The sequence below is a fragment of the Macrobrachium rosenbergii genome, chromosome 21, assembly GCF_040412425.1.
Source record: "Macrobrachium rosenbergii isolate ZJJX-2024 chromosome 21, ASM4041242v1, whole genome shotgun sequence".
Taxonomy (NCBI): Eukaryota; Metazoa; Arthropoda; class Malacostraca; order Decapoda; family Palaemonidae; genus Macrobrachium; species Macrobrachium rosenbergii.
In genome coordinates, this window is record NC_089761.1 from 36789902 (window position 1) to 36816772 (window position 26871).

The 26871-nt window shown below is 33.3% G+C and overlaps 1 protein-coding gene across 1 annotated transcript in view; it reads right to left on the reverse strand.

The window, feature by feature from the left end:
- Positions 1 to 390: 390 nt before the first annotated feature.
- LOC136849948 (protein turtle homolog B-like) overlaps positions 391 to 26871 on the reverse strand; it is an 86611-nt gene continuing 60130 nt past the window's right edge. The window contains exons 12-18 of the mRNA XM_067123471.1: positions 21103 to 21200; positions 15818 to 16025; positions 11843 to 11955; positions 5901 to 6084; positions 4963 to 5136; positions 3896 to 4050; positions 391 to 3233 (exon numbers count right to left, since the gene is read on the reverse strand). Of these exons, the coding sequence (XP_066979572.1) occupies positions 3030 to 3233; positions 3896 to 4050; positions 4963 to 5136; positions 5901 to 6084; positions 11843 to 11955; positions 15818 to 16025; positions 21103 to 21200 (1136 nt within the window). The 3' untranslated portion in view covers positions 391 to 3029. The remainder of the gene's footprint in view (positions 3234 to 3895; positions 4051 to 4962; positions 5137 to 5900; positions 6085 to 11842; positions 11956 to 15817; positions 16026 to 21102; positions 21201 to 26871) is intronic.

The window sequence follows — 26871 nt, forward strand, 5'->3', positions numbered from 1 at the left end:
ATATATATATATATATATATATATATATATATATATATATATATTCATATATATATATATATATATATATATATATATATATATATATATATATATATATATATATATATATATATATATATATATATATATATATATATATATATATATATATATATATATATATATATATATATATACTATATATATATATATATATATATATATATATATATATATATATATATATATATATATATATATATATATATATATATATATATATATATGTATTATATATCACAAGTACACATCACATTATCTTAAAAATTACTTCAAATTTAATTATCCTTAAAATGCTATTATTTGTGTATTATAAATATGTATCAACATAATTATACCCTTTTTCACAACTTTGGATTCATTAGAGCGTCATAAAAATTTTTTAATAAGTCTGTCAGCACATTATAAATTATATATATGTATGCATGTGTGTGTGTTTAGGTTTCTATGTATGTATTCATATATTTTTCTATTTATACTGATATAGTTAAACTGTAAATCGTTCGTAACAACATATATAGTGTCTTTTTTTTTATTTTCACTGACCTTGAAACACGTTCCCAATTCCTGACTAATTTCAAATAAAAATTGCAATATATCGATCAATTACCGTAGATCCTAATGGTTATTTTTATACATGGTGAATACTTCTGAGTCCTTTTCTAAAAAAAAGGAGAATTTTCCTATACAGTTATTGCTTCTAACACAATTGTATTGCTTCATAACAAGGTAAGTGATTTTGTTTTGTGATTTTCTTATTTTTTTAGTTACTTATTTGCCAGATTATTGCAAGCGGTGTATAAAGTTCAATAATGAGTATTAAAAATACCAATTTCCTTTGAGAGCAGTTATCAACTTTAGTGATATGCATTAAGATATGCCTCAACGTTTTGCGTAACTGACTGAATCGTCAATAAATTAAATTTGCCAGAGTTATTTGGTCGTCATTGCTCCTGTGGCCAGAATTATAATTTTAATGATGTTTATATATTTTCAGATAAAAAAAATCACAACTTTCAAACCATTCTCGGAGCAGAAGTGATGAAAAATTTAAAAAGAAATCGTCTCACAAAAATAAAAGGCATTGAGTTACTTCTTAAAAATGTTCAGAAGAGGAAGAAGAAGAAGAAGAAGGAGAAGGAAGAGGAGGAGGAGGGGGAGAAGAGGAGAATGTGGAGGAAAAGAAGTAAAAGAAAAATTCGTCTCGTAAAAATAAAACTCATTGAGTTACCTCATGAACGTTCAAGAGAAGAAGAGGAAGAAGGAGGAGGAGGAGGAGGAGGAGGAGGAGGAGGAGGAGGAGGAGGAGGAGGAGGAGGAGGAGGAGAAGGTGGTGGAGGAGGAGGAGGAGTAGGAGAAGGAGGTGGAGGAGGAGGAGGAGGAGGAGGAGGTGGAGGAGGTGGAGGAGGAGGAAGGGGTGGAGGAGGTGGAGGAGGTGTTGGAGGAGGAGTAGGAGAAGGAGGTGGAGAAGGAGGTGGAGGAGGAGGAGTAAGAAAAGAACTAAAATAAGAATAAGAACATATACATTTCTCGCCGGAGGGCTTACAGACACTCCTAGTTTCGGCGGAGAAAAATCGTGAAATTATTCGGTTGAAATCTGAAACCATAAAAGCCTCTGCAAGACGAAAATCTCTCTCTTGCAGATGTTTCCGTCAGAGGGACTTATCTCTCTCTCTCTCTCTCTCTCTCTCTCTCTCTCTCTCTCTCTCTCTCTCTCGAAGAAGACGGTGTCTACGACATTTCTCGTATTGAATGACAAGAAAATATCTGTTTTCATTTTGCAAAATTATCAAACCCCAAACCGCTTCGTTTCATTGGCTATTATATATATCTTTACATCGAAAAAAAGTCACGTTTAATTCATATAGAGTCACGTTCATTCAGTTTTGCTTCATTCTTAATTGTTTTGTTTAACCTTTTGCAAAATTATTTAACCCCAAACGGTTTAATTTCATTACGTATTAAAAGTCTTTACATAAAAAAAAATCACGTTTTATTCATTCTTCTTTGTTGTGATATGTCTGCCGTTCATAACAACTGCAAAATTATACATAATTCCCGGTACCGTAACATTTCCACGTTGATATATAACTAATTGGTTGTTTGCTAAGATATGTGTCATTAAAGATATGTTCACGCGATTTTATTCATATTTTTCTGCTTTCAACGAAGATTATGCTGGCTCGTAAATCATGAAAATTATCTTTATTTTTATGTCCACTATCTTGCACTCACTCGTAGAGATTGGATTACAGTTCGTTCATATTTTTCCTTAGGGATTTCTTTCAGCTAACACTCCAACTTCAATGAATTCTGTGAAACATCTCGAACGTTTTAATGATATGCAACGTCACAAAACAGTCAATTCACACCTGTATCCCTGTGGTATATCTTTTAGGTCATACCACTAAGATAAAGTTTTGTTTGTATAATTCACTTCTGTTCGCACGAAATATCTGCTACCGTACTCGCACACATCAAAAAAACACGTTTTCTTTCTATTTTTAGCAAAGATTTGTAAGGTAATTTCATTCTGTTTTTTCTGTGAAAAAGATTTTCTTTTTAATGATTCACTTGCGTTCGTGTGAAATATCTGCTAACTCACTCTCATACGTCAACAAACCTCATTTAGTTTCTATTTCTTCCAAAGTTACATCGTTTTTTTTTCTCGCTTAAATCTGTTGTCTTTCTCTTTGTATGTCTGTCTTATGCATGACTCACTTCTGTTCGCACGAAATATCTATTACCTTAATCTCATACGTCAAGAAACTTCATTTAGTTTCTGTTTCTTGCACCGATTTATTTTTTTAACACAGAAATCTATTGCGTCTCTTTTTCTCTCTGTCAGTTGATTCTGTGAAACCTTAATCCGGCCACTTCATTTTATAATGTTACCGCAAGCAGACTAGAAAAATTCTCTTTCTCTTTTTATCTGTCTGCTGACTCTGTTAAAAAAAAACTCCAGCAACTCCACTGCCGGAGGCAAACTAGACAAAACTCTCATTGTTTTGCCTGGTACAATTAATCTTGAGAGTGTAGTACTTATGATTGTTCGACGTGACGTGGGGTAGGTCAACGGAGTGCAGTGGCTGAGGCTTCGGGTTCATGTATGACCTCGGCAGCGACCCGGTGTGACCTGGGGGTCCCGGGACGTAGGTCCGAGAGGTCAGGCTACCGGAACTCCCTGTTCGCTGTGGGTAAGAATTTTAGATATGATTAGATATGAACTCTCTATCAGTAAGAGTAATTAGTATACTAAATTTTTTTTAATTGTGGTTCTTTATCGTTGTAAATATTCAATGATATTGTTATGTTCTTAGAAAAGAAACATTTGATGGTTATATTTTTATGGGAAAGAAAACAGAAGAAAAAAATATTAATCTTACAGAGTGTATTTATAGTTTGAAAAAAGTTCAATATATAAAGATATATTTATGTTTGAAATGAGTATATATATATATATATATATATATATATATATATATATATATATATATATATATATATATATATATATATATACATACATGCATGCATACATATGTATATATATATATATATATATATATATATATATATATATATATATATATATATATATATATATATATATATGTGTGTGTGTGTGTGTGTGTGTGTGTGTGTGTATGTACATCCAAAAGTTTAAGAACTTAATCTAAGCAAGAAATAAAAATACTGACAGTTCTTCCATTATAACAGAGTGAACTACAACATTCTCAGTTAAAAACATAATCATTAGCCAGACATACAGCAGTGTTGCCAATTTAAAAAAATAATCCAGTATTACCAACGTCTACACTGAAACAGTTAAATAACAAAGACCTCGCCTTACCTGAACAGTCACAGTCTTGACAGTGAGCAGAGACCCCGTTTGGGATTCCGTCACTTCTGCGTCGCCTTCCTCGTCGTCTTCTTCGTCATTGTTGCCGTTGGTGTTCTCCTTCCCCGCCACGTCGAGGGAGGCGTTGGTAGAAGGAGACAGTGGAGCTACAGAAGGAGGAGAAAGTGAGGAATGAGGTATTAGAAAAGTTTGTCTGTCTTCGTTTGTGATAGTTAGCGAAGGTGGTTTGCATGTGTTGAAGAATGAATATGTCGTATTTTTTTTTCTCTCAGTATGAAAGCAGTTGCTTTTTGTGTGATTTGAGGAAGAATTTAGATATTTTTTTTTAGCATGAAAGCACATGAACATCAGGGTTGGCGTTGAAGAATAAATAACAAAATGGGCACTGTTAAATTTATACTTTTACTGGGACATTATATATATATATATATATATATATATATATATATATATATATATATATATATATATATATATATATATATATATATATATATATACAGTATATATATATATATATATATATATATATATATATATATATATATATATATATATATATATATATATATATATACATATATACATATATATACATATATTTGTGTATATATATATATATATATATATATATATATATATATATATATATATATATATATATGTGTGTATATATGTGTGTGTGTGTGTGTGTGTGTGTTCGTGTGTCTATTGCAATCAATGAGATGATACTGAATAATATCAAACAGTGCTATGCTATTCTATAATATGTACAAGAACATCCTACTTAAAGAAAAAATCACAAGTGTTACATCAAACTGATTTTGATTGCAGCCTGCGTAAATTATCATGTCCCCCCAAAGCTCATCCTTCGCGTGTCTATATACATCAAGAACACATCGCATGAACGACCTAATTACACGACATAAATTGCTGGAAATGATCTACAAGTACCCACATGTCTCTCAACAATACCTTTCACATGGCATCTCTCCATATAGAAGGGACTAAGGCTATTGAAGATAATGGAATAATGATACCTTATCTAGCATTTTTACCTTCGTCTCCATTAGAATATTTGTTGCTATTGTTAGGTGAGTCGTTCTGGCCTTGTCTTCGTCGTCCGCGGGCCCTGTTGGCCGCAGCCAAAACCGTTAAGATGAAGACGAAGCCGCTGACAACGCCGACGAACATTGCCAGTAAAGGGGAAGACTCGACTGAGCTTGAATTATCTATGGGGAAAGAAAAAATATCATGTGTATGTATGTGTGTGGGTGTGTGTGATTGAGTGTGTACATATGTGCAGTACAAGCGTGCATATGGCTCTACGCTTGTCTGTCTGATTATCCATCTCTCAGTTTATAAATTGATATGAAAAACGTAGGTAAACATTGAAAAAAATGACATGGTTTAAACCATTCATTGTAAAAACCTCTTATGTCAATTAAGCTGTTCCTTGTAGGACAAAAATATCAGGTATTATAAACATAAAACTAAATAAATAAAATTTACAGGCAATTTTTAAAAAACCTAAATCAAATCAAAAGCGTATCATGAAAGGCAATATAAAAAAATTGATAAAATACAAAATTACAGAAGTTATTTTTTAAATTCTAAATCAATTCTCTGGAAAATACAAAGATACAAGAATTTTTTATTCTAAATCAATTCTCTGCAAAACACAAAGATAACAGAATTTTTTTATTCTAAATCAATTCTCTGCAAAATACAAAGATAACAGAATATTTTATGCTAAATCAGTTCTCTGCAAAATAAAAAGATGACAGAATTTTTTTGTCCTAAATCAATTCTCTGCAAAAAAAAAAAAAATCACAGAATTTCTTTTGTTCTAAATCAATTCTCTGCAAATACAAAGATAACAGAATTTTTTTATTCCATATCAATTCTCTGCAAAATACAAAGATTACAGAATTTTGTTTTAAAAAACTCTAAATCACTTCCCCGCACCGTCACAGGACTCTGCAACCCCACTCACTTATTTTATTTTCGGCCACTTTCAGGGCGAATCCTTCCAGGACGTATGGTCGCGAGGATCCTTTACTGTTGACGGCTTTCACCATCACCAGGTAATCCCTCCCAGGTGCCAGTCCTCCCACGGAGAAGATGGGCTCTTCAGAAGTGACGTTCGCCACCACCTCTCCCGTCTCTGCGTTCTGGATCTGTGGCAAATCATTATTATTATTATTATTATTATTATTATTATTATTATTATTATTATTATTATTATTATTATTATTATTGTTCAGAAGATGACTATGGATGGTGTTCACTGGAAGAAATAACAGATTATTATTATTATTATTATTATTATTATTATTATTATTATTATTATTATTATTATTATTATTATTATTATTTAGAAGTTGAACCCTATTCTTATGGAACAAGCCCACCACGGGGGCCATTGGCTTGAAATTCAAGCTTCCAAATTATATGGTGTTCATTGGAAGAAATATTATTATTATTATTATTATTATTATTATTATTATTATTATTATTATTATTATTATTATTATTATTATTATTATTATTATTATTATTATTATTCAGAAGGTGAATCTATTCATATGGAACAAGCCCACCAAAGGGGCCATTGACTTGAAATTCAAGCTTCCAAAGAATATGGTGTTCATTAGGTAAAGGGAAATACATAAAGATATTATTGATCTTTATTTCATTCTTCCACCTGGTCTCTGGCCTCGGTATTCCCACCTTGATCCAAGTTTTCCCAAAGTTATATATAATTCTGAATCGATTTTAGTGGTCTAGGGCTTCCATCTTTGTTCAGGGACCAGCGCTCGCAGTCTGGGATACTTGGTAAAGACAATTGCAAAAGTATTTAATATTTTTTACTTATCCAAATTATGTGTCTTAGATTTCAGTTACATTCTAAAAGTCTTATTTTTATCTCTCTTATATAGAAAATATGCCTTCTATATCTTGATAAATTCACAAATTAAAGAAAAAATGCTATGTATGCCTCCCCTTAGATACCTTAGATCTTATTGCTTAAATGTGCCACAAAAAATTCATTAGTAATTTTTGATAGATTCATAAATTGTAGGAAAAAAAACTATGCCTGCCTACCCATAGTTACTGCCTCTTATTACTTGAATATACCCCAGAAAATTCATTGACATACAAAAACCACATTCGCCATTAGCAACCCTAACTCAAAAATTAATATTACTCTCCATCTTTCGAAAACTTCGGTTGAAATCCCATTATTGAGACCCAGACTAATATAAACTCTCTTTCCATTCAGTCGTTATTCATTATCAGGTCGCGCAGTATCTCATTAGGAAGTTCCCCCCCCCCCCACCCTGCAATTTGAAGAGGTACAGTGGACCTAAATTATAAAGACTCCGACAAAAATTCGAGATTCAGGTCGAAGCAGACACATATATCTCTCTCGCCCTAATCTCTCCCACGAGAGACTAGGAAAACATCCCTTTCGTCCAGTGAAGCAAAATATATCCAGCTCTAACCACAAACTTTCTTCTTTTTAACTTCTTCTTATTCTTCTGTACGCTTCTGTAGTCTCCTTCTCCTTCTCTCCTTTCATCTTCCCTGCCTACGTCTAATAACATTCGCAAAGTCTCTTTTCGTCTCGTTGAACTTCATTTGCGTTATAACTCAAACCCTTTTATTCGTTTGCATATTGCGTTAGCTCTGTTTTTATTCATAAAGCTTATTCTTGTTTTTCTTTCCCTGTATAAATAATTTCTACTTGAAATTTCATGGTACGTATGGTTTTCCGATTTTATTTAATTTCCAGATTACAATATACGTTGTCAACTATATGTTTTCCTTTGATCAATTATATGATATTTCCTTTATATATTATATATATATATATATATATATATATATATATATATATATATATATATATATATATATATATATATATATATATATTTATATAAAATGGGCTCCTTATATTAGATGGAATTCTGTTTTAACAGAAAATATTTCACAGTCATATATATATATATATATATATATATATATATATATATATATATATATATATATATATATATATATATATATATATATATATATATATATATATACATATAAGAGTTTTTAGTCTCACAACATCACAAAACCACCGAAAAGATATTCTGGAATAAAGAATAAAATCGTTCTTGAACATACATATTCTTTTAACACCAGTAAATTCAAAAATAAACCTAAATATATATGTTTTGCATTCTAGAACGTTTAGCCCGCACAAAAATTCCAAGTTGTATTGTTTATCAAGTAAAACTTTTAAAAATTTCTTTTTATTTCGACGTCTTTAGCCAGACACAAGCACTAACATATTCACGAAATTTCTAAAGTTTTTTTAGAACAGATTTTTAAATCCTCTTATGTTATCTGCAAATCTCTTTTTGCTACATCACATTATCCGGAGAAAATTTTTGGGATAAATGCTTAGATATTCAATTTCGAATAAAAGTTTTGGATACATATTTTTTTTTATTTCGAAAAAAAGCACGCATAAGTAAAAAAAATATTATTGAATCCAAAGCCATTTTAGCATGATTTATTTATAGAATATACACTAATCTAATCAGATGGTGCGAAATAACAAGAATTCAATTTCAAATAAAATTTCTTGGTAGATATTTTTTTATTTCGAAAAAAGCACGCATAAGTAAAAAAAAGATTAACGAATCCAAAGCTATTTCAGAATGATTTATTCATAGAATATACACTAATCTAATCCCATTGTGTAAAATAAAAAGTATTCAAGAAAGAATATCTTGATATCCAGCCCATCCTTTTTTTTCATTTATATCCTATTTTATTTTTTAGGAGTGTCAAGAATTTATTGCATGAAGCATGCAAATAAGGCTTTAGGCAATAACGTTAACAACGCAAGCTTACTGACGTGACAAAAATACTGAGAGAAAAAAATTATTTTGACGTTTCCAGCACACGACGCGTCCTGAAAATGATTCCTTAATGAAATTTAAATCCAGAATATTATATACACACACACACACACACACACACACACACACACACACACACACACACACATATATATATATATATATATATATATATATATATATATATATATATATATATATATATATATATATACACACACACACATATATATACATATATCTAATATGACTAGAACAATGAATCAATTATCATTCGTCAGAAAAAATTGCTTTCGTCAATAGCATATTCTCTTGTACGAAATTCGAATACACGAACTTAAAAATAAAAAAAGCTAAATAAGAAAAGGTATAACCCGGCCCCCCTCACAAAAAAATAACCTTTCGTCACAAGCATATAGTTTTGATTCGAGGACATGAACTTAAAAATAAAAAAAAAGCTAAATAAAATTCTTAAAATACTAGAAGGAAAGGGTATTACTCCCCCACTCACAAAAAATAACCTCTCGTCACACAGCATAGAGTTGTAATTCGGGGACATGAACTGATTGCCCCCTGCACACGAACACTTCTTGAACAAGAAAATTTCTGTCATAAAGAAAAGGTGGAGGTTCACGAGAACTTGCGCACGAAAGCGTTCTCGCGTGCCACAATGACGCTCAGGTACGAAGTTACGAATGTCAAGGGGACAGCAGTAGTAGAATGGGGTCAGGTTAAACAAAGAATTCTCTCATATTTATACATATCTGTTAACGTTATCATTTACGTCAGCCATGTTAGATCGACCTGTCTTCTTCTTCTTCTTCTTCTTCTTCTTCTTCTCTCTCTCTCTCTCTCTCTCTCTCTCTCTCTCTCTCTCCCTGCTATCTTGTCGCGTCCAAGCCTTTGTGCTTTCTTGCTATTTTTCAAATCTCTCTCTCTCTCTCTCTCTCTCTCTCTCTCTCTCTCTCTCTCTCTCTCTCTGTACGAGGAGTGCGTGCTTGGCGTTTCATTTCCTTCCCTGTCAATCTTTCTCAACCTTGAATTTATTCTTCTTCACGACATAAAGCGCTCCTTCATTTTACCTCTCCTTCTCAGTTTCCAATCCTCCCAACACTAGCAGCCACTTTCATGTTTTCTGTTTTTTTGTTGTCTCTCCTTAATCTCTTCTTTCATCAGTTTTTTTTCTTAGCTCAAGTTGCCCTTTGAGTTATCTCTTCTTTCGTTAACTGTCAGCGTTTGAATTACAGTAAAAGCTATTGTATGCTTTGGTAATCTAAAAGCTATTTTTATGGGACGACTGGATGTACGTTTGCATGAGCAGTTATGTTGATATTCATTCCAAACAAAATTAGACTAAGTAACCGATAGTTTTGTAGGACTTTGATCATTCATATATTTTTCCTTTATTCTTGAGCTGGAAATCAGCAAAGCCTACTGAAACCCACAGAGGTTTAAACAATAAAGATTATATAAAATAAAGAGAATATCTATCAAATATCTTTTATCCCCGTAAGCGGTTAGTGTCGTCAGTGCACCTCATGTGGTGCACTGTAGGCATTACTTGAAGGTCTTTGCAGCGTCCCTTCGGCCCCTAGCTGCAACCTCTCTCATTCCATTTACTGTACCTCCGTTCATATTTTCTTTCTTTCGTCTGACTTTCCACCCTCTCATACAATTGTTTTGTTAGTGCAACTGCGAGGTTTTCGTCCCGTTACACCTTTCAAGCCTTCTTACTGTCAATTTCCCCTTCAGCGCTGATTGACCTCATAGGTCCCAGCGCTGAGTATTTGGCCTGAATTCCATATTCTGTTTGATTTTAAAATAGAATACAAAAACTTGTGTTCGTTATGAAACACATTCACAGACTTCCTCCAATTCAGCCCTTGGCTTGAGTATATTAAATGTTATTTATTTTTTGAATTAAGTTTATATATCCTGAACTTCCATCTATTATTAATTGATTTAACAAAAACAGATAACAAATCAAATCAAAGTTTCCTTTAAACTTTGATTTTATGAGTAAAGTTTCGTTGGAAAGTCGGGTCTTATCAGTCATATCATTCAAGGACGAGACTCTGGGGCCGCAATCAATTCTCATTTACTGTTGATTCAAATAAAACACTTTGCTTAAGAATCAAGTCTCATTTAAGCTCTGATAATGGGAGGAAATATTTACTTTAATGTGAGTTATTTTTCGATTAATGATACCATCGAACCAAGATGAGCTTCATTTATCATTTAAGAAAGAAAAGTTCCTTTAGAATTCAGTCCTTTGAAACATCTATTAGTGGACATTCTACGCTAGAACCAAGTCTCACTTTCCCTGTGATCCGAAGAGGAACATTTTCTCACAAATTCTCCATGATCAGAAAAGGAATATTTCTCACAGATTCTCCATGATCAGAAGAAGAACATTTTCTCACAGATTCTCCATAATCAGAAAAGAATATTTCTCACAGATTTTCCATGATCAGAAGAAGAACATTTTCTCACAGATTCTCCATGATCAGAAGAAGAACATTTTCTCACAGATTTTCCATGATCAGAAGAAGAACTTTTTCTTACAGAGTCTCCATGATCAGAAAAGGAACATTTTCTCACAGGTTCTCCATGATCAGAAGAGGAACATTTTTCATGGTCTCTCCATGATCAGAAGAGAAAAATTTTCTCACAGATTCTCCATAACCAGAAGAGGAACATTTTCTCACAGATCCTCCATTATCAGAAGAGGAACATTTTCTCACAGATTCTCCATGATCAAAAGAGGAACATTTTCTCACAGATTCTCCATGATCAAAAGAGGAACCGTTTCTCACAGATTCTCCATGATCAGAAAAGGAACATTTTCTCACAGATTCACCATGATCAGAAGAACATTTTCTCACAGATTCAGCGCCATTTACTTCTTCCTCATTTCAGGACAAAACGTACTTTAGTATCAAGTGTCAGTCGACATTTCGAATCATAAGAAAAAAAAAATTCCGATGTCCACCAAATTCTCAAGACTCACCGTTGCCACGAAGTGCTGTTTCAGGCCTCCGTCGTGTCCTGGCTGACAGATGACAGTCAGGGACGTGGCGCTCTGGTTTCTCAGGGCGCAGGATATTGGCTCTTCAGGAGGACCTGGGGAAAAGAGAAAAAAATTGGGGAAGTTCGAGCATATACTATAACTGTCTGTGGAACTGCTCGGGTGACGTATGCAGGAATTTTTATTTGATCTTTTCTTCTATAACGATTTTTTTCAGGGTTAGAATATGTTTTATTATTATTATTATTATTATTATTATTATTATTATTATTATTATTATTATTATTATTATTATTATTATTATTATTATTATTATTATTATTATTATTAAAAAAACATAACATGCAGGATTATAATGAAAGGGTGTTTAATCCTTTGGGACAATGTGCATTATGATCATGCAAAGGTAATAATAATAATAATAATAATAATAATAATAATAATAATAATAATAATAATAATAATAATAATAATAATAATAATAATAATAATAAGAAGAAGAAGAAGAAGAAGAAGAAGAAGAAGAAGAAGAAGAAGAAGAAGAAGAAGAAGAAGAAGAAGAAGAAGAGAAGAAGAAGAAGAAGAAGAAGAAGAAGAAGAAGAAGAAGAAGAAGAAGAAGAAGAAGAAGAAGAAGAAGAAGAAGATGCGAATATACTTAAGAACAGAACAATAAGTGAAGTAAAGAGAACATCACCAAACATCTTTCAAAGCCGACCTTTTAGAGCTGATTAACAGAAATAACTCACCTGCCTCTAATTGACCACCACGCTACATGAAATTACACCTGTCCAATTAGTGAGTTATCCGTTTTAATTGGCAATCATCTCTCTTTATGATTACATTATTAAATGCATTTTTTGGAGGAAATATTATGTGAAATTGGCATCTTTATGAATAGTATTGTCATTGTTAAATATTTAGGAATCGGGTCATCCATTCACTTTTAAAATATTGAAAGCAAACTCGTTGGTTTGTGTGACACCAGGCATGATAAACATGCACCGATGCTTAGCACGAAACAGTCAATTATGAAGGATTTACAAACATGTTTTGGCTCTCACAATAGGCCTCAGTATAATACAAACATCTCCAAAATATATATTGCCAAATATAGACACACGCACATAAAATGGAAGCAGTCTGTGATATAAATATTATTAAAAGCATTCTCCTGCACACATTCTCTTGCAAGTCCTTGCATTCCGCGTCAAGCAAAATACACCCACACACATACACTGAAATGAATATTATTAAAAGCATTCTCTTCCACCCAGAGAATCAAGTCTTCACATTCCACACCAATTACATGAAGCATACAGATGGAAAGAGGAATTTGTATTCGTTGGCAAAGTAAAGAGCGTGTACGCTGGCATATGCCACTGCAAACAAAACATAAGTCATTTGACATAGCGTATACAAGAGAACAAGAGGAAGTCATGCCATTTCTGCATACCACGCTACGATTTGCTCCAGCTGAGATATTCCGTAGTCAACACAAAAGTGTAGAAATGGTTTATTATTATTATTATTATTATTATTATTATTATTATTATTATTATTATTATTATTATTATTATTATTAAAAAGGGCGGCTGTATTTTGCGAATTTATCAAATTCGCAAAATGAAGCCATCCTTTTCAATAATAATAATAATAATAATAATAATAATAATAATAATAATAATAATAATAATAATAATAATAATAATAAACTATCCTTTTTAAGAAGACCTGCCTGAAAGAGGGTCTACTTCCTTATTATTATTATTATTATTATTATTATTATTATTATTATTATTATTATTATTATTATTATTATTATTATTATTATTATTATTATTATTATTATTATTCAGATGATGATCCCTATTTCTATGGAACAAGACCACACGGGCCGTTGACTTAAAATTCAAGCTTCCAAAGAATATGGCATTCATTTGAAAGAAGTAACAGAGAGTAATAGGAAAACACAAACTAACTTAGTAAACCTCTTAGATATTTGAACAGTCTTAGAACACAGAGGTAAGGAGAGAATTCTGAATAAAATGAAATATTAAATTTTGTCACACTGTAACTCTGCTAGAAAGTTGCTAGGTGTCAGGCACAATGCGACACGCAACTGATCCATGATACACAATCCTGACCTAGTGATCCATAAAATTTGACACATAAAGACGCAATTGTTACATTACGGAGCAAATAAAACAAACATGGCTAACATATCCATAAAATCTGACATGCGATGAAATAATTGGTACACAACAAAGAAACAAGTAAAAAATGCGCCGAAGTTTCTTCGGCCCAATCGAGTTTTCTATACAGCCACTACAGTGTATAATCAAGGCCACCGAAAATAGATCTATCTCTCGGTGGTCTCGGTATAATGTTGTATGAGCCGCGGCCCATGTAACTTTCACTAAAGCCCGGTGGTGGCCTATCTTACATCGTTGCCAGAAGCACGATTATGGATAACTTTTAACTTTAAATAAAATAAAAACTACTGAGACTAGAGGGCTGCAATTTGGTATGTTTGATGACTTGAGGATGGATGAAAAACATACCAATTAGCAGCCCTCTAGCCCCAGTAGTTTTTTATATCTGAGGGCGGACAGAAAAAGTGCGGATAGAAAAAGTGCGGACAGAAAAAGTGCGGACAGAAATATAAACGATTACGTATCCCAGAACAGCCACAAACACGACCTCCTGATCCACACAACCTGACAAATGCACAAACAATGACTACGAATCTGAGAACAGACAAGGACACACAAACACGTCCCCGATCCCTACAATCTTAACCACAAACACGCAAGGGAAGGAAACTCCTAAAAACACACTTAGACCCAAATAGACTGCACAAACAATGAGTACGTAGCCAAGAACAAACGCAAAACACAAACGTGTCTCCCTGATCTACACAATCTGAAACACCAACACGCAAAGAAAAATAATTTCTTGAAATGCACCTACACACAAAAAGACTACACAAGCAACGACAGTCACAAACACTCAAACTGACGCGCTGACCCACACACTATCAAGTATACCAAAACGTAAAGAAAAGAAACTCATGAAGACACAATTACACCCACACCTACACACACTCGCTGAGAAACATTTCAAAGCGCGTCAATGGCAGGTAATTACTATGAAAAAGAGTTCCCTTACTTCCTTCCCCCTTTCTCCCTTCCTCCCTTCCTCCCTTTCTCCATTCCTCCTTTCCTCCCTTTCTCCCTTCTTCCCTTCCTTCCTCCCTTTCTTCCTTCCTCCCTTTCTCCCTTCTTCCCTTCCTCCCTTCTTCCTTTCCTTCCTCCCTTCCTTCCTCCCTCTCCATTTCTCCCTTCTTCCCTTCCTTCTTCCCTTCCTCCCTTTCTCCCCTGCTCCCTTCCAACCTTTCTCCCTTCCTCCCTTTCTCCCTTTCTCCCTTCTTCCCTTCCTACCTCCCTTTCTCCCCTCCTTTCTTTCTCCCCTCTTCCCTTCCTTCCTTTCTCCTTTCCTCCCTTCCTTCCTCCCTTCCTCCCTTTCTCCATTCTTCCCTTCTTCCCTTTCTCCCTTCTTCCCTTCTTCCCTTTCTCCCTTCTTCCCTTCCTTCCTCCCTTTCTCCCTTCCTTCCTCCCTTTCTCCCTTTCTTCCTCCCCTCCTCCTTTCTTACCTTCCCTTTCTTCCTCCCTTCCTCCTTTCTTATTTTCTTCCCTTCCTTCCTCCCTTTCTCCTTCCTTCCTCCATTCCTTCTTTCTTCCCTTCCTTCCTCCCTTCATCCTTTCCTCCCTTCCTTCCTCCCTTCTTCCCTCCCTCCATTTGTCCCTTCCTCCCTTCCTTCCTCCCGTCATCTCTTCCCGCCTTCCGTCCTCCTTTCCTTCCTTCTTTCTCTCTTCCTCCCTCCCTTATTCCCTTCCTCCCTCCCTTCCTCCCTTACTCCCTCCTTCCCTCCTTCCTTCCGCTGTTCCCCGTCTTACCTGCGGGACTAATGACGAACATACAGGGGACCTTCTGCACTCCCAGCTTGTTAATTCCCTGGCAGAAGACGACTCCATATTGATCGTTGGCGATCGCGTGGGCACTCGGTCGGTAGACGATCGTGCTCGTTCGACCTCGACTCGTGTAGGTCGACGGGTCGAGTTCCGTCATGCCTCGGCTGCTGTTGACCTTCCATACGAAGTCGACCTGTTTGGATATAGGTTGAACTTTAAAGTGAATATGTATGTGTGTGTGTATATATATATATATATATATATATATATATATATATATATATATATATATATATATATATATATATAATTTGTATGTGTCTGTATGTGTGTGTGCACTCTTTAATATAGCATTAAGAAGAGCAATAAAAACAGGATCATAAAGTAGGAAAACGAACAAGGAACATCAATTCAGGCCAACGTATCACCGCTTAAACCATTTTCCGAATATTGTGAACCAGACGTTTCCCGGAAAAGCGATTGCATTCTCCTTGAGAGCCGTGCATTAGCCCCGATGCATGCATAGATTATCCGAGCGACAGTGAGCATGCATATTTATGCAGCATTTCTGACAAAGCTACATGCATGGGGTACCATTCCCCCCCCCCAAACCCCCTCCTCACCACCACGTTGCATACTCGCTTCTTTTAATACATTCAATTTTGTCATGCAACGGATTCCAAGTCATGCCAAGAGTAATGTATGAGAAGCAGAATTCGCTTTTTCTGGTCTACTAAATTGGTCTTGTTTCTTTCGGAAGGGGGAGATGTGAATTTGACGCTAAGATTCAATTCGTTTCAGCTAAATGGAACGTGAATTATAAATTACGGGCGATAGAGTGCTCACTCTTGTGTGTCATACGTGATAAGGCCGGGAGGAAATTACAAAGCTCGGACCCATTAGTGTAATTCTAGCTTCATTAAAATGTTTCCTCAAATGCCCCTGAAACGAACTTCATTTCTGCCGAATCTCGTTCGAAAAATTATTCATTGAACATTGATAGTTGAAACTGATTTTGCCGGTTTTATGCAGAAATATGAGAGTATGAATGTATTGTTAGACACAAAACACACAAACACACACACAAACACATGTGTATATGTATGTACGTATGTATATATGTATATATATTATTATAATATTATTATAAATATATAATATATATATATATATATATATATATATATATATATATATATATATATATATATATATATATATTTATATATATATATATTATTCACAAATACTAAGCAAAAACATTTTTTTAATATGCAGTTCACTATACATCAGGTGCAACTTACACCCAAGGGGAATTATAATTGATAAGTGCTTCTCCACCGAGAGAGAGAGAGAGAGAGAGAGAGAGAGAGAGAGAGAGAGAGAGAGAGAGAGAGAGAGAGAGAGAGAGAGAGTCAATGCAATCGAAAATAACTGGTGATATCTAGAGAATATTTGATTAAAAAAATCTTTAAATGAAATATCCACAGGGTTTTATTAACATAACATGCAATTAAATCCAGGACTACTAGCATCACCAACTTATGAATAATTAAAAGGGGTAAATAAAATTCCTTTGACCTTAATGGACAACGTGCGTAATTATTCATATGTAACCAGTTCTCTCTTTGTGTAGAGTTTGTATGGTAAAAAAAAAATTAACCCATTGTATTAGATGAAAAAAAATTGCCCAGCTTAGATTAACATGCCATTGTTATGTTAATTAAGTTCCACTTAACAGAAGGGTAGAAATTGCCCATATTAGATATATATATATACACATATACACTATATATATATATATATATATATATATATATATATATATATATATATATATATATATATATATATATATATATATATATATATATATATATATATATATATATATATATATATATATATATATATATATATATATATATGTATATATGTGTTTATTTATTTGTATATATGTGTATATATATATATGTGTATTTATTTGTGTGTGTATATATATGTGTGTGTGTGTGCGTGTATTTCGTTTGCACGTGAGATACAGAACATGTGTCTGTATCTGTATGAAAAATCAAACAATTTATGTATAGTCAATACGACCCTCAATCATTTTAATATTACATTATAAGTACCTATCACAATGGAAGCAGCTTTCCAGAGCTATCACGAAGGTGATTGATGATGATAGGTATCCGTTATCAATATATTTTTTGTCTACCTTCGGGTAGCTAGTAAAGATATAAAGGATATTGATTTTTTTAATGTTATAGCTACGTAAGTAGCATTAGGATTTGCTCTCTTCTTTGAAAGTCAGACTTTAAAGTAGAAAGTGGAATCGGAAAGCGTTTCCTTTCAACGTAATTCCAGGAATTAAGCAAATTACGGTTACTCATTTTATTTCGCTCATTCGTTACCTGTGGAGTTTTATGCTGCCTCGTTAAAGAAATGCGATCTTAACTTCTTGCACTGTTAAGTTATTATGGTGGGACGTAACGCATATCTCTTAATGAATAATATAAATTCGATAATGATTCATGGCTCAGAAAAACTGTGAGTCTTTCTAACTCGTTAAAAAACAAATTAGAGAACTGGTACTTGTGTTTATTGAAGTTAGGATTTCGACAGTATTGGAATGGGTGGTTAATAATGAATATAATACAATAGTATATTAACTTTAAAAATAGTACCTCATAAACGAAGATAAGCAACACCTTCGGGTCTAATTCCTGAAACATATGGAGTGGCATAGACTTGCTGAAACTCATTCATCGTAAAATCAAATAATAAATGAATGGAATTCTGTAACAGACTTAGGAATCGGAATGGACTGTGTTTATTAATTATTAAAAAAGTAATCGAAGACTGGGGAATGAATTGGTTAACTGGGAATATAATTTTAATTTATCGTTCTTTTGTGGTGTCGTGCCAATGAACTTGTCAATTCAAGGCGCAGTCGTTATTCATAAATCAAGCATATAAACCCAATAACTTTTTTTTCTTTTTTACAAAATAAAGTGTTCAGGTTGGCTACGAATATCACATAAGAGTTCTGGTAAACATTCAGGCCATCATGAAAACACTGAAGGTTCCTAACGCCTTCTAAGGAACCCCATTACGCAATTCCACACCAAATCGTACGACTGCTAACTCGCTGCTATTTCCCAATCAACCTCCTTGACTGGAAGAGCAGCCGAGTTGAAAGACGGGTATAAAACATGTGTTGTAACAAAACTACGCGTATAAATCCTGTGTAGTGTCTTTTTAATGTGTGACAATCATGCACGGCGTCTGCATACTGGTGTATATCATGCAGGGTGCTATGAAAATTGTTAGAGATCAGGCAAGGGGTTGGAAAAACTGCAGAGCTAATAGGATCCAGGAGTGTAGAGTCAACAGAACGTTCAGAAATACCGGACGTTGTCAGGCGTAAGCTATTCCATGAGTTTAGTCTGGTCATTGTCCCAGAATATACCGTATGAAACGTCTGCAGTGTAAATATACGGTTTATGAAATGATAACAGTATCGGGATTAAGGCCATTAATCTCGCGGACTGCCCCGTCATGCAGGGTATACATGACGCTGGAATATTTCATTTTTATGATTGTTCGTAAATATATGCGTAGACATGTTTTTGTGATGATAAGTAAAACTAGCAAAAATTTACTATTTTAACTGAGACGTTCCATACTTGAAAACATATTTTAACAAGTTTCCACGAGCGCTGAATTTAAAATATTAATTTTATCTATACCTTGAACAATATGTAGAAATATGTCTTATGATAATGGATGGTAAACTAATCGAAATTAAGAGGTGAATACTTCTGTAACAAAATAACGTATATAAAAAATAAAAGACCTAACTGTTAAATGGAGCAGACGTCTGGAAAATAAGCAAGAGAATTTTGGAGGAGAAAATTGGCAAACTTGTATTTGATTATACTAAGATATTTCCTTGAGAAATTTTTCGTTAAAATAAAATGTCTAATAAAGTGAATATGCTTATACAGAACAAATGACACATTTTGCGTAGAAATTTGTGTACAAATTCACACCAGCGAAATGTAAAGAAATTCCTATTCATAGACATTTCTGTGAAATGAAACTGTATGGAAATATCTAAACAACATACAACATAGCAGACGAATATTGAAAACAGGAAAAGACTTTGTCAGGTATATATAAAACTGCATGTTGTCTGGAAAACATTTGTGAAATATATGTCTAGACCAGAGTACATACATTCATCATGAACTAAGTGTTTAATTTTGTTCAAGAGAATTTCTTTACGTTATGTAAATTTTGTCTAATTAAAAAAACAAAAAGAAAATTAACCACAGCCAAAAGGTAAAATTGAGGAAAATTAACTAGAGAAAATTACACCCGACAATCTTCAGAGCTATAAGGGAGGTAAATAAATATAAGGAATGCAAAGGAAAATAAGAGGTTACTTGTTCTGGCTACTTGTTCTTCAGACAGATATAAGAGATTAGAATGATATATATCTTTGTACTATATCAGGAAAGCAATTTGAAGCCGATGGTCATATAAAAGAATGAAACCCCAAAAGTAAATAGAGCCGTCAGAGTCATTTATTTACTCTCTCTCTCTCTCTCTCTCTCTCTCTCTCTCTCTCTCTCTCTCTCTCTCTCTCTCTCACGTACACATAAACATAGATACGAATAATCGCTGTCTTTCTAACTCTCTCTATCTCTGTCTCTCACGAACACAATTAAAAATTGCACATACGTAACCACAGTATCTCTCTCTCTCTCTGTCTGTCTGTCTGTCTCTCTCTCTCTCTCTCTCTCTCTCACACACACACACACACACACACACACACAAAATACACAAGGTTATACTTAAACACAGTCTCTCTCTCTCTCTCTCTCTCTCTCTCTCTCTCTCTCTCTCTCTCTCTCTCTCTCTCTCTCTCATAAATATTCAGATATACATAAACACATCAAAATGCTCTCTCTCTCTCTCTCTCTCTCTCTCTCTCTCTCTCTCTCTCTCTCTCTCTTTCTCATCTCTCTATACAAAGACATAGATATACAAAGACATACATAAACACAGCCTCTCTCTCTCTCTCTCTCTCTCTCTCTCTCATAGATATACAAAGACATACATAAACACAGCCTCTCTCTCTCTCTCTCTCTCTCTCTCTCTCTCTCTCTCTCTCTCTCTCTTATACTCTCTCTCTCTCTCTCTCACCAAAGAAAATAGGAATAACAGCCAAAATCCCAAAGAAACACTCTTTCCTGACTCACCTCCTCCGGATTGGACTCCACGACGCAGTTCAGCTTCACCTCTTCGGAGGGGGTGACTGACACGGTCGTATTTCTCGGTTCCTTGCACTCGGGAGCAACTGGTTGTTGGTTTTCCGGAGAGAAGAAGAAGAAGAAGAGAGAAAGGAACAGGTTATTATGTGTCTTATTTCTCCCGGGGAAGGAGGGGGAAAAATGAAGAGGTTTGCGTTACGGAGTTAGTGAATACATTATTCGGATGCAGAGCGACAAAAATTATTCAAGAACTATTTCACTAAATAAGTAAAATTCTCGTAATAAGTGTATGGTAAGATAATATTCATTTCATGGGATTTCACAAAATTCTTCAGTCGTTTATATTTCCGTCCTTATCATTTTCTTACTAAATCACTGTAGATTATAGATATTTATGATTTATACTTTACTCGTGCGTATTTATAATTCACATTTCTTTTGTAAAGAAATTATATGGATAGGGAAAATAAGTACCTAAAATTATACGAACTCGGTAAATAAATGATTACTTCCCATATTTACTTCATTCATAAATATTTATAATATACAATGTTTTTGTAAAGTAATGATAAGGACGGGGAAAATAAATACTTTAAGCATATGATGTTAGTAAATAAATTAATACCTCACCTATTTACTTCAGCCATAAATAATTATAATGTACATTTCTTTTGGAAATTAATGATAAGGACAGGAAAAATAGATATCTTAATTAAACAGTGGAATCCTATAAAATAACATTATTTTGCTATACATTATTAGATGGTGTAACCCTATTAATAATATCATTTTACCAAACAGTTATTTATGAGATGTTTGTTTATTTAGTGAAATAATTCTATAAATAAAGATTTCTTGCTCTGTATATGAAATGTACCCTAAACAAATATTAGCAAAGATAATGGAGACTAAGCAAATCTCGTTTGTGAGATATTTATAAAAAGAAATTTGTTAGTGAAATAGTTCTCATGACAAACGTTATTGGTTTCAAAATGATATTTTTTTTCTCTGTAAAATAAATGCATCTTAAAGAACCACTATCAAAGACCATTATAAGTAGAAATATCTCAATCATTCGCCCTGAAATAAACAGTAAAGCAATCATAAGAGTTATTAAAAAATCATAAGTATTTTTGAATTAAATTTATTTTCTAAAGAAATTTTAAGAAAACGAAAAACTGATACCTTAAGTATATTTTAGTGTCCTATAAGATAAATATTATTTTACCATAAAGTCTTGATCATTTGAAAAAAATAAAAAAAGAAGAGAAAAATCTGTAAGGAAAATAGACACTTAATATTAGTAAAAATGTGTTTTTCATTCCAGGAATTCACAGCATGAAATAGGCTGCAAGACACACACACACACACACACACACACACACATATATATATATATATATATATATATATATATATATATATATATATATATATATATATATATATATATATTTACATAACACAAACACAAACAGTAAAGCAAATGCCCACTCAATACAAAAAAAGTACATGATTATCATACACCATCGTCAATCCAAACATAGACAGTCATTAGTATAAGATATAAATAAAAATAACTTATAATCTTTCTGGAACATTACACCGCGTACAAAAGTCATGTTTACCGAGGCCAGTTCTCTCTCTCAAAAAAAGAGGGTTATGCAAAATAATGTTAATAAACGGTAGTAAGCAGGGCATACCCCTCCCTCCGAGGGACCCAGCTCCGTGCAATCTTGAAAAATTACGCAAGATAACATCTGCAATATATATGCATGAGAACTCTTACTGCGTAGCCACCGGGCGGAAACAAGATTTGAGAATTTACATCTTCATTTACATGCAAAACGTATTACACTGAGTTGATGTGAGACGTTTAGTTGCTCTTGTAAATGTGCTTGTGTTTGGGTATTCATATAAGTATGTATGCATGTATGTATGTATGTATTTATATATGTATATATATATATATATATATATATATATATATATATATATATATATATATATATATACATATACATACATGTGTGTGTCTCTGTGTGTATGTATATGCCTTTTGCGATATCATGAAAAATCAATAACAAAACAACAACAATAATAATAATAATAATAATAATAATAATAATAATAAAAAATAATTTATCAAAAAACTTTACAAATGCAGCTGCTGTAACAAGAAGATTCAGTTCCAGTAATAAATAATAATAATAATAATAATAATAATAATAATAATAATAATAATAATTTACAAAGATCAAATGCAGCTGATACAACAAGAAAATGCAGTTCCAGCAATAATAATAATAATAATAATAATAATAATAATAATAATAATAATAATAATAATAATAATAATATCGAAACTAAATTTACAAAGATCAAACGCAGCTGATGCAACAATAAAACTCAGCTCCAATAATAATAATAATAATAATAATAATAATAATAATAATAATAATAATAATAATTATAATAGTTAACCCAAGTTCAACTCTTCACCTTGTCACCAACCAGTGCCATGCATATATAGAGAAAGACCAGGGAGAGAGGAACCCTCCCCTCCCCAAGCCCCAGCGCAATAAGAGCTTCCCAAAGGAAGCCTTCCACATCCGCACGATATTCTCGCCTGCTGCCTTCGCCGCCTCCTTATCAAAATTCAAATGGTGTCAGCGACATATGTCGTTCCAATATCGGCCCGCCAGAATTCCTTTCTTTGCGTTACGAGCTAATAAACTTGGGAGTATAGTACATCGCCTGGTAGCGGGCAGTCTGTGTTAACCAGCCGAGGCTCTATATTGAACACTGACGTTGTAGATGTTTCTCTCAGGCAGGCTCTGTCTCTCTGTCTCTGTCTGTCTCTTTCTCTGTCTCTCTGTTTGTTTGTCTCTCTCTCTCTCTCTCTCACTGTCTCTCTGTGTCTCTCTGTGTGTCTCTGTCTCTCTCTCTCTCTTTCTGTCTATCTGTTTCTCTCTCTCTCACTGTCTCTCTGTCTGTCTGTCTGTCTCTCTCTCATTGTCTCTCTGTTTCTCTCTGTGTCTTTGTCTCTCTCTTTCTGTCTATCTGTCTCTCTGTGTGTCTCTCTGTCTCTCTCTCTTTCTGTCTCTCTCTCTCTCTCTCTCTCTCTCTCTCTCTCTCTCTCTCTCTCTCTGTCTGGCTGTCTGTCTGTCTGTCTGTCTGTCTGTCTCTCTCTCTCTCTGTCTCTCTCTGTTTGCTTCAAGAAAGAGGGGAGTTATGACGTGTTTATCTACAAGGCGTCGCAAAAATTCCTTTTCTGAACGTTTTAATATTTCTGCTTGCAAATATACCTGACTGCTTGCCGTTTCATGCCTTCAGCTTCCATGATCATTGATTAGTGTTATTTTCAAATTTCACATTAAAAATTTTTTTCAATATATTCTATCTAATAGCTTGTTCATATATGAGTTACAGAGTTTTCATTTCCTCTACCAACTCGAGGAACTTAATGATATTACCTACATTTTTCTCTTTATTGAAATTACTTGACTTTCTTGCATAATTTATCCTTGCATGAAACCTTTATTATTCTGCTTAAATTATCCATTAAAAAAATCATACCTTCATTTTTTAATATAATTATTTAATATTAAAAACCGTTGCTCTTAATATTTTCCAAATTATGTGATCCTTTATGTAATATTTCCTGCAAAATCCAGCTGCCTTTCGTGACTTTCCTTTTGAAGATCAGTTAACTTTTATAATAATCATACTAAGTTTTTATTCTGAAGACTTTTTTTAACAAAATACCTCTGCAACGTTGGTGTCATTAGAAACACATTGCAAGTAGATTTACTTAAATGCAACCACTTTCATTAAAATGCAGTAGAATTATGAAAACCTAGAAAAAGAGATTAAGTACAAACATATCTCCATCTGGAATTAGTTAATCCGATATCACAAAGAAGACAAATTTTGTCGTAGGAAAGAAAAAATAATTCTTTTTTTTTTTTGGCAGTTGTCATTAAGTGGAAAGAGCCCTTGGCGTACTTATAACTTTCTTTTTGTATCTAATTAGCGAGTTTTACCGAGTTCCTCATTGTATCCAATTATACTCAAGTTCAGTCGAAGACGCACTCGGTTTCAGGGCCAGAAGACCAGACAAACACTCAAATAAATTATATGTATATATACATATATGCATATATATATATATATATATATATATATATATATATATATATATATATATATATATATATATATATATATATATATATTATATAAAACCAAACACTAATAAAAAAACTCTTAGTATCTGCTTTAAGCCGCTATGTGAACATAAAACGAACAATTATTTTAATCAGTAACCTTGCTAACCTACTCAATAATAATTTTGCTTGCATATTCATAAGTTAGAAGGCATTTGCATAATTAAGCAAGCAATTCGCGTGAGTACGTTTACTTTTCATTCAGGAAATACCCATCATTATTTCGTTCGTATTATGAATGAATTTTTCTTCTCCATTCAATGCATGACCAAGAGATAGCCAAGGGTGGAGTAAGGTCAATAGTATTGCAGTAAAGGTTTTAATAATAACATAAAAATAACATATTCCATGACTTTCCTTTTGTTTATTTTGAAGGATAAAAATTAACTGAAAAAAAGGGAAACATCATAAAGAACCAAGAATGGTCAAAAGAAATTTTGTTGTCAAAGAATATAAAGTATATAAGCTAAATCTAAGAATAATTAATTGAAGATGCAAAATAGGGCGAAAACGTTATCAGCAACAATATGAAATAGAAACTTCGACATCGAATTTACATACATACATACACACACACACACACACACACACACACACACACACACACATATATATATATATATATATATATATATATATATATATATATATATATATATATATATATATATATATATATATATATATATATATTTATTTATTTATTTATTTATTTTTATATATTTACCATTTATTTAGATCTTCAAGATGGAAGATCTTGCTTTTTCAGAGTTACATTATATCTCGATTATTTTTATTATTATTATTATTATTATTATTTTATAATTTGGCAGCAGACCCTCTTTTAAACAGGTTCTATTAATATTATTGCTTCAACTGCATTCAAAGACTTTTTCTATTTTTTATTTTGTAGTGGAGACTTTTCTATTTTCCTTTCATGGGGACTTCTCTTCTTTATATAGTGGTTAGTTCTATAGGTGCAGGAGGCATCGTAGAGGACTCCTATATTGCATAGGTCCTTCAAATTTAAGAAAAATAAGCGGGCGGTCAGGACGGCGAATTCACTGGTTGCAGTCCAAACTCAACGAATCTTCGCAACCTGGGAATATCATTCGATTCCAGCCCCATTGGCCTGAATGGAGGAGCGATGCATGTCCCAATGATGTAATGCAGAACACTCACCAAATCCAACGAATACCTGAAAACGACAACTTCGAGAATGGAGATGCAATGAGCCCCCTTCGAGACAATGACTACGACAGAAAGAGTAGATAATGACATCATTCATCCTCAGCCCAATAGCAGCCAAACTACCGATGATGTCAGCCGGCATGACATCACGCAACGGCAGGCCAATGGGAACGCTGGAATGAATGATATTCCCAGGTTGCGAAGATCTGTCAGGATCGAGCTTCGCCGCGGAAATTTGGCTTGAAGTTCGCCGACTGCAACCAATCAGAATTCGCCGTCCATGACCCTCCGCTGAAGCCCGTGTATAAGTTCAGAAGGACCTATGCAATCTGTCAGT